At 41.2% G+C, this 9,657-nt stretch overlaps 1 protein-coding gene across 9 annotated transcripts in view; it reads right to left on the bottom strand.

Annotated features, from left to right (window-relative positions):
* The window catches only part of ctnnd2a (catenin (cadherin-associated protein), delta 2a), a 542,938-nt gene that overhangs the window by 374,179 nt on the left and 159,102 nt on the right, over window positions 1-9,657 (bottom strand). For 3 of the 9 annotated variants that reach the window (XM_057823753.1, XM_057823758.1, XM_057823754.1), the window contains exon 1: window positions 1,344-3,646. The exons of 5 other annotated variants lie outside the window; for them this stretch is intronic. In XM_057823753.1, coding sequence (XP_057679736.1) covers window positions 1,344-1,559 — 216 coding nt within the window. In that variant the 5' untranslated portion in view covers window positions 1,560-3,646. Of the gene's footprint in view, window positions 1-1,343; window positions 3,647-9,657 lie in introns of those variants that run through there. One more of the 9 variants, XM_057823755.1, reaches the window with a different exon arrangement.

Raw genomic sequence — 9,657 nt, 5'->3', positions numbered from 1 at the left:
GAAAGTTATAAAGTATTTCACTTGTGATAGATTATGTAATTACTGCCCATTGTTTTAATGTGGCTATTCACCATATACACATATAGTATTGAGCTAGTCTAATACAGGTAGTCCCCAGGTTACGATGTACCCGATTTACGTGATTTCAACTTTACGTCGCAGACCAAGTCTCGTCCGCCATTTTGTCTCCAGTTTTTTTTACATATTTATGTCACACTGCTGTTGCAATAGTTGCGCACTCCCTGTGGATGTGGTATTACGGTAAAAAGGAACCTCTGTGATGAGTCGTGTGCACATGTGATGTGAAGCACACTGAATAAAGAAGTGTTGTTCCACTCAAGTCTCGGCCTTATATGTACTTTGATTAAGGAAGTACATAACAGTGTAAACAGGACCTTATTGTACATAAAAGTATCTTAATGTTTTCTTAATTTTATTAATATGTTCTGTCCTCACTAGATGGGAAGTTGTTCGGACAGCAAAAAAGGTTATTGTGATTTTTAAAGCTTTAAATTTGCGTACACTGCTGTAGCCAGTGGTAGGAAACTACTGTGCATCATATGAAGAAGTGTTGCTGAGACCTCATCATTTTAACAGAACAATTAATTGAGCGTCTGTGCAAGCAGCAGAATTAGATATTGTTTATCTTCCAGGTTTTACAGGACACGTGCAGCTAAATACAAGGCATAATTTGCTTATTAGTAAATCCAGTAGAAGTCAACTAATGAAGTGTGGATACATTTATTGTCTGCAGGCCTACCGGACAGTCTCGAAGACCATTATGTCGAACGGCATCTAATTTAATGTTTGAATTTGATGCCATGCTTTTAACCTAAAGGATGGACTCATTACAGTAAATCATTTGTCTTCAGTGACCATGTTAAATTAGCAAAAATGATGCGAAAGGTATTTAACTGCCTGACACCACATATTGATTCAATTAAACGCTTTATATGGAGCAAGAAAAGCCACACAGTGAGCAGTAATGAAAAGAAGAACAGTACTGTCCAGTCGATTAAAACGATGCTAAGGTCTTCCCAAGGTCAAAACTCTTCAGATGCGTGATCAATGGAATTGTGTTTTGAAAGGTACTAGAAATCCCTACACTGGATTAGGAGAGAATCGATCAGGGTCTATTGCCCTTAGTCTATCAGGCCGAGGAAAGGGGGGAAATCACGTGCAGATCTACATCAGTGTTCCACGGCAGCGTTACGGTTCATGCTCCCCGAGTATGGATTTGGCCGCAGACAAAATGTCATTTGGAAAATGTCATCGCCTAAATGCCATTGCGGCTCTGTATGTGTCCAATTGTGTGTTGGGTGGGGGTGATCTCTCATACTCACACACGTACAAATAGCTGCACCCAGTCTGCGGGTATCACTTCTGCAGAAATGAGTGGTTGCTAGGTTGTCAGCACTTTTGTTATTTTCTTTCAAAACTTGGACTGAAAGAACACTTCCGTCTGCATAAGATGGATAACAAGGAAGGACAAAAGGAAGGGAGGTGTTGAGATGGGAGAAGAATATCAGTAAGAAATTTAGGTGAGGAAGAATGAGCATGAAGAAATGTTAATGTTTTCCAGATAAAAAAAGGAGGTAGCCCTTTGGATGGATGAATAGGGTAAGTGGTTGGGGCAGTATAGTAGGAGCAGAATAGACATGTAGAAAGGAATTTTGACAGTATGGAAGTTTTTATGGCTATTGAAGGGAATATAATCTGTTCTTGTATTTACTGTTTGACTGTTTGTATTACTCTAACACACCCAATATAAAATAAATAGCATTCATATCTAAGAAAAATAAACAGGATATATTTGATATTATGAACAGTTGGACTTGAAATGATTAGAACTCGCAGCACCGAGACAACGGGCAGAAAAGGGCAGAACAGATACAGGACGCCTTTTGACCACAGAAGCTCAACGCGCGTGTCCTGCAGCTGACTGAACAAGATTGATGCTGACAAGCAGGTGAAAGGCAAGACATCTAACAAGCCCACGTCTGCACCACCAAGTCCCGCAAACCAGCTCTACTGGATAGTCCAGAACAAATGGCGGGACATCTTGTCTTGCCACAAGGAACATCTGATACGGAGGAACCCGCGACCGAGAAGTGAACACTAACGTGGTGCTATGGATGGCAAAATCCTTAACTCTCGTTGCTCTGACAATTGTAACGCCCAAATTCTCCTCTCCAATAGACAATATTGCAATACTAAACAACGCCCATACACACCCTTCTAGAGCCTTATAAAAACAACGTTTAACTAATCGTTGTCACTTTTTCTCAGGAATCTTTTGTTGACTTGTGATATGGTGACCCTGGATCCAGTTTGCTCCTTGCCTGGGTCTCTCTGTGCTGTATAGTTGCTGCCGACTTGGAATAAATTGCCAACTTTTGTTTTGAAGCCTTTTTCCTAGCTTTTAAAATGGAGTCAGTAAAAGGGGTTAAGACTAAGGTGAACGCGTGGAGTAGGGTGTTCAGCCCTTATATAGTGATTTTTTGTTCTTTCGAAATTTGAAATGGCTAAGTGCTGAATTGATTCCATTTGGTAAAGACAATAACTGAGGAAAATACCTGATTTTTTTCATATACCCATTCCCGTGCCTCACTATACGCAGGTATGTGATAGCAACTCCCCTTGCATGCACTGCCAGCTGAGCCCAGTCGAGTTTGCTGTTCTTAGGTGAAACCTCCTATCACGCTGCTACCGGGGCGAGAAGCTGATACCTTTATTTTCACATTACATACATAAACAAAAACCATTACACAGAACCAACTGCCAATACCGCGAGCAGCTATAGTGTTAAGGTGCGTTCACTGTACAGACTGTTTCTTCAGTGACTGTTGTAAAGTAACCGTTTTGTTTGCTTGTACTGTTTGTTCTTTGTTCAGTATGCACACTCGGCATACTGAACACCGACCAACAAGAGGTCACTAAAGGCTGGTGTGGTGAGGCACGGGTTCGAGACGTCGGAGGGCAAATTATAAACTGTGGTGCCAATATACTTGGGTAGTAGAACTGAATTAAAACTCAGCCCAACGAATATCAAGGTCTTTTGTTCTTCCGAACACCCTTGCGCGGAGTTTGGCCTTTTGGCCGGTTTGTTGGGTCCGCCGGCCCGGGTCGTTGGAACTGCACTAGCGCGGTTCGGCTGGCGTGGTTCCAGCAATCTGGTTAAAAGTTCAGATTCCTTCACTACTTCATACACGATGGATGGATGGATGGATGGATGGATGGATGGATGGATGGATGGATGGATGGATGGATGGATGGATGGATGGATGGATGGATGGATGGATGGATGGATGGATGGATGGATGGATGGATGGATGGATGGATGGATGGAGGGATGGATGAAGTCGCACCTGAGTAATTCAGTAGTAGCACCAGCATCCTTCCATAGACTTCATAATGATATTGACGGGTCAGATTCGACCTTAAGTGCGCCACACATTCAAGTAGGGGGCCATCCCACAATCCACTTCAGTTATTTGCAGTCGGTTACAGCGACACATGCAGATCCAACGCCGGATTTAGGGTGAAAAAGTACGAAAGCTTACCGCATACAAACAGGAAGGATTGTCTCAGGAGTGATTTGTTCGAGGATTCAAGGTAATTATTATATTTTTCATATCATGCATGCATTTTGAAACGTTGTGAAAAAAATCAATGTGAGAAATTAGCCGCTCTGGCATTAGCGTCATAGTTCGTAATATTTACGTAAAATAAATGCTAACTGCACGTTTTTTTGGTTTTTTTTTTTTGTGCTTTTAACCAAGAATCGAGACTATTTTACGTCCATATCTATCAAGAATTCAGGGATTTAAGCGTTTATTCACAAAAATTTTCAACGAAAAAAAGCTCTGTCTGTGATTCCACTCAGTCAGCTTTGATGGCCACGCCAACAATGCAAGCCCCCTATTAATCGGCCCCGTGCCCGGTGTCCAATCAATATCATTATGAAGTCTATGATCCATCCATCCATCCATTATTTACCCCTAAGTCTGGGGTCAGGTCAAGGGGGCAACAGGTTTAGCAGGGAAACCCAGACGTCCCTGTCCCCAGCCAAGAGGGAACCGCTACAATGGTATGCTTCATATGTAAAATTATTATGGTAATTTATAGGGTTGTGCCGATTATGTTTTTTTTGCTCCCGATCCGATCCCGATCGTTTTAGTTTGAGTATCTGCCGATCCCGATATTTCCTGATCCGATTGCTTTTTTTTTTTTTTTGCTCCCGATTCAATTCCAATCATTCCCGATCATATACATTTTGGCAATGCATTAAGAAAAAAATGAATAAAACTCGGACGAATATATACATTCAACATACAGTACATAAGTACTGTATTTGTTTATTATAACAATAAATCCTCAAGATGGCATTTACATTATTAACATTCTTTCTGTGAGAGGGATCCACGGATAGAAAGACTTGTAATTCTTAAAGGACAAATGTGACTTTGTATATTGTGACTAAATATTGCCATCTAGTGGATTTTTATGAGCTTTCAGTAAATGACAATTCAGCCATTTAACTTCTGCCCAAATGCATGATGGGAAGTGCAACCATGACTGTGCGTAATGGTATTAATTAATATATCTTCTCAACGTTGGGAAATAAAATAGGGTGTTAAGAAAAAGATCAACTACTACCTTTCTTCCCCACATTGCTTCCCACAATATTTCTGATCGTTGAGAGAGGGATTGTAAGGCTTTAGCTAATTAAAAAAAGGCTTCAAAGGCTGCCAAAATTCTCTCTACTCATTTAACGTTGCCTTTTAGTTCTATGTATACGTAATACGGTGCCATTATAGATTGAACACGTCAATGCGTGAGTGGGTAGTGCGGCGCATGCGTTAATTGCGTTAAATATTTTAATTTTATTACCGCCGTTGACGCGATAAATTTGACAGCCCCACTTTAAGCCAAAATTAAAGACTCTGGATGAGTGTAAGACATTTTGTCTGTAACGTTAAATACAATTAGAAAACGGTTTAATAAAAAAATATACATATATATATATATATATATATTTAAAAAGGCATGTCCGATATTTTTTCGCCGATTCCGATACTTTGAAAATGACGTGATCGGGATGATCGATCGGGACCTCTCTAGTAATTTACACTCATATCATCTACACGTTAAGGGGGGGGGGAAATTATTTTGCTCAAGACACGGTGGGAATTACCTAAATTCAGCAGTTTTTCTGCATCCTGCAGATACAGGCTTATCTGTTTGCATTTACTATTGTGATGATTTGCTTTATGATGAATGGGCCACACGCACACACTCACAAAGCCCCGTTTCTGAATCCTGAATGCTTTATTTGAATAATGTGAATGAACTGTAAAGAAAGGAGCTGGCAGAGATGCTTGTTAAGCCCTTTACCGATCATAGAAAGCTGCGCCGAAGGGCCTGTCTGCGATTCTGCCATTGTCATAGCTGTCGCTCCCGTTTAGACTTGGGGATCTCTAGCACGCATGCACACACCAACGCGGCTAGTCTCGTCCGACACGGCAAACGTAGAAGTTTAAAATACAGTACATACAGTAAATGCTTGCAATCTGCAGTTTAGCCGAGCTGGGGTTGACACGGAGGGCAAAGCGGTCTCAAGCTTGGCGGTTACCTTGAGATTTATACAGATGCATGCACATACACGACCGGCTCTATGCCCACATCCTCGGTGACCTCTTCTTTTAAAAGCTAACAGGGCAGTGTTAGTTTTTGAGTGTGTTTTCAACCTTTACAGCCTTAAGGACACATTTCCAAAGATGTTTGCCATTGGCTTCTCTCTTTGAATCTTTTAACCAAATAATTGGTCAAGTGCTGCTTTTATATTAGAGGCAAGTTAACTACAACCTTCAAGCAGCCTCAAACTGCATATTTGTTGCTTGGAGTCCTCACAAAAGGCATCTCTTTATTACTTTTCTTCTGAGAAAGTCTTTATATTTGCAAAAGTTATGTTTGCTTCAGTGCTTTGTTGCATGTGTGTTTATCTGAGCGCAGGCAGTGGTTTGCATGTGCATTGCTAATCTATCAAAAAGAGTGCTTGTGATAACCAGAGGATGGATGACCTTTTGGGAAACCCGAGGGTCCTGTCGCATCAGGTAGTAGGGATAAAGGGAGCTGGACTATTCATTTTTCTTTGCTACAGTGGTATGAAAAAGTATCTGAACGTTTTGGAATTTCTCACATTTATGCTTAAAATCTAGGGGTGCACGATATCCATTTTTTGAAACCGATACAGATAACTTCCTGCTCCTCAAAGCTGATACCGATATCGATAACCGATAATAAATATATATTTTTTAAACACCTGGAGGTTTAAAAAAAAAAAAAAAACTAGTGGTGGATTCAACATAGATTTGCCTTTGATCTCACCAGATTTTTCATAATGACATGAACAAAACAGTGTGTCTCACTTCTGCACTGCCCGACAGCCAGCTAAAACAGAATGCACTTCCATAAACCACAAGGCTTGGTCTTTTCTTGCTTTTATGGGAAGACACTCATCTTAATAATGTGAAAGTAAAACAGAAAAATACACATATTCAATACTTAATATATAACAAACTGCACAATACACTTATATACACAACTATTATATGTATAGCATAGCACACTAGCTTGAGCTACTAAAGCATTGGCTGGCTTCTATAACACAACAACTTTTTAAGTTCTGTACATATGACCCTTCACCACAGAAGTAGACATATGGTGCACATCCATATGTTATAGTAAACATAAAATACTAACAGACATATTTCCGAGGCAGAAAGGTAACAAAGCATTCACGATTGTCAATGCGACCGCTAGACACCGCAATGTGTATGTGAATGAGCTTGTAAGCTGCCAGACGTGTCCCCCTGCTGAGGAAAGTACACGTCCAGGCCCGTCTGCTGTTCGCTAGAGAGCATTTGGATGATCCAGAAGAGGACTGGGACAATGTGTTATGGTCAGATGATTCCAAACACACAGCCAGGGCAACAAAGGAGTGGCTTCGTAAGAAGCATTTCAAGGTCCTGGAGTGGCCTAGCCAGTCTCCAGATCTCAACCCCATACAAAATCTGTGGAGGGAGTTGAAAGTCCGTGTTGCCCAACGACAGCCCCAAAACATCACTGCTCTAGAGGAGATCTGCATGGAGGAATGGGCCAAAAAAACAGCAAGAGCATGTAAAAAGCTTGTGAAGAGTTTGGCCTCCGTTATTGCCATCAAAGGGTACAAAACAAAGTATTGAGATGAACTTTTGGTAATGACTAAATACTTATTTTCCACCATGATTTGCAAATAAATTCTTTAAAAATCAAACAATGTGATTTTCAGTTTTTTCCCCCCACATTCTGTCTGTCATGGTTGAGGTTTACCCATGTTGACAATTATAGGCCTCTCTCATCTTTTCAAGTGGGAGAACTTGCACAATTCGTGGTTGACGAAATACTTATTTGTAAAAAGTCACGGATATTTACCTCATAACTATCGCTTAATTGTATTTTTGTTACTGTCACATTTTCTTAGATATGTTAGATGATAAATAATCGATCCAAACAAATAAAAATTGAAAAAAAAATGTTTAAAAGGATAAATATATGAAAACGAAAATATCGACCACTCCTTGATGTCTGCGATTTCTGCATCGTGACCCTTGTTATAATACCATGTTTCACCCATAAAATCCCCCAAAAATCCAGCTGTGGCCACACTCAGTCATACATGCTACATGGAGTTTTTGGATCAAAACAAGGTAAGTACGCGATAATATCGCGTTAAAGTCATGGCGTCAGTAATTCTGCTCTCGTGTGCTCTCGCCTCCAGTTAGGGTTTTGCTGTTTAAAAAAATATCTAAAAAAAAAAAAAAAGCCCTCCTGTTAAAATTTTTTTCTTCCCCCAGAAAATAGAGATTTTACACTTTCCAATGATGTATCACACATGCGTATCGGACAATTTTGAAATTTGGCCAAATTGGTTGTCTCAGAGCAGAACTTCAAGTCACCTTGAGCGTTTTCCGCCATATTTATTAAAAAAAAATTTTAATCACGTGCTACCAAAATGAGAGACTTTCGGCCACGGTCTGGATTGATGAAGAAGGCGAATGTGACGTCAGTAGACTAATCGTCTCATGATACAGCCATAACTATAGGATGCGGATGGACTGCGGATTCAGTTGATTTTGCAGATTAATTTGTTTATTTTTTGCATCACGCTAGCCCAATGTGCTGCAGGCTTTTGTTGCTACACCAGGGAGAGTGGTGTGAGGCTTTTTGGATTTCCAAAAGATCACCATGAAGAATAGGGAAAATAAGTCCAACAATCAAGTGACCATTGGACGGATGACTAAGTAAGTAAGCCACGTGTTTTATGTAATGTCAAATATTGGAATCATGGCAAACGTTTTAATAAGGAGGTGGCTTGCATTTCGTGGGTGACAATGCTGCTTGTCCACCGAGAAGGCCACACGGTCGACAACCTGCGGCTTGTCGCACACTATGGTCGCCGGCCGATAAGCGTCCATGCTCGGGCAACCGCGCGCGCTCGTCTGCGGGACTCGATTGTGTCCAGACCTCCAGCCCCCTCAGTCCTCTTCGCGTGCCCGCCTGAAGAGAGCTCTACTCTGCTTTGGCTCGGGCAGGCATGGGCTTCAACGTGGCCAGTTTGTCCACCGAGAATGCGCCATTTTCAGCGTTCCGGCAACAAGCACTGCCTGCCTGCCGAGGCGGCAGCAGAACGACGAGCCGAAACGTGCTCGCCACCGGGGGCTGGCCGATCGGTGAAGACAATCAACTACGCCGCCGTGTGTGACATGAGTTAGGGGGAGTTTTGTGTGATTTTTCGTTTTCGAAAGGCGAGGAAAAGACTTGGAAGAGCCGTGTTAACATGTTAGCATGTCGCTCTCACGCCTCCAGTTTTTTTTACGCTCTTTCCTCCGTCTTCAAAGCCGGGGCGGGGAAATAACAAAAGCCGGACTAACTCCGGTGGCATAAAATACTGTTCGGGAGGTTTAAGAAGTCGGCAGTTTTGACCATTATGCAGTAATTAAGCCCCGGCATACTGAATAAATGCATTCTTAATATGTCATATTCCATTTAGCACAAGACTGTTATTTGTCATGACCATACAATTTATTTAGCAATTGGGTAAAAACACTTAGATAAAAAGAATATCCTGTAAAATTATTGGAGTCAAGAAATTTCAAAAAATGACATTTTGCTGCTCTCTGTCGCATTTTCCTCATTCTGAATCTTCCCCCTCAATGGGCTTAATTCTAAATCAGCTGAAATAATGACTCTGCCGACGTCGTCACCCAGCTGGAGGCGCTAGAACGCTATAATGACAGGCGGGGCTAAACGGCAGATTAAAAGACTCATTTCTCATCATCTGCGCTTTGCCAGATTGTTGTATAAAGTTGAATTGTCTACAAATATGATTTGAATTGAGATAATAATGCTATTTAAGATTTTTTTATCATGTCACAGGCACTTTAAGCAGCTGAGGTTGACAAAGTGTGAAAATAAAGCTATTTCATGGTTTACATCACATGTATTACCATCCTCATCACCATCATCGTCTCATAGTCACAGCAATTGTAGGAGGTGTGTTTGTGTGTATGAGTTGGTGAGTGTTAGCCTAAGCTGCCACTAACTGCATCGGTT

Source organism: Corythoichthys intestinalis, chromosome 20 (genome assembly GCF_030265065.1).
Source record: "Corythoichthys intestinalis isolate RoL2023-P3 chromosome 20, ASM3026506v1, whole genome shotgun sequence".
NCBI classification, from domain to species: Eukaryota; Metazoa; Chordata; class Actinopteri; order Syngnathiformes; family Syngnathidae; genus Corythoichthys; species Corythoichthys intestinalis.
This window is presented reverse-complemented; position numbering and strand designations above follow the sequence as displayed.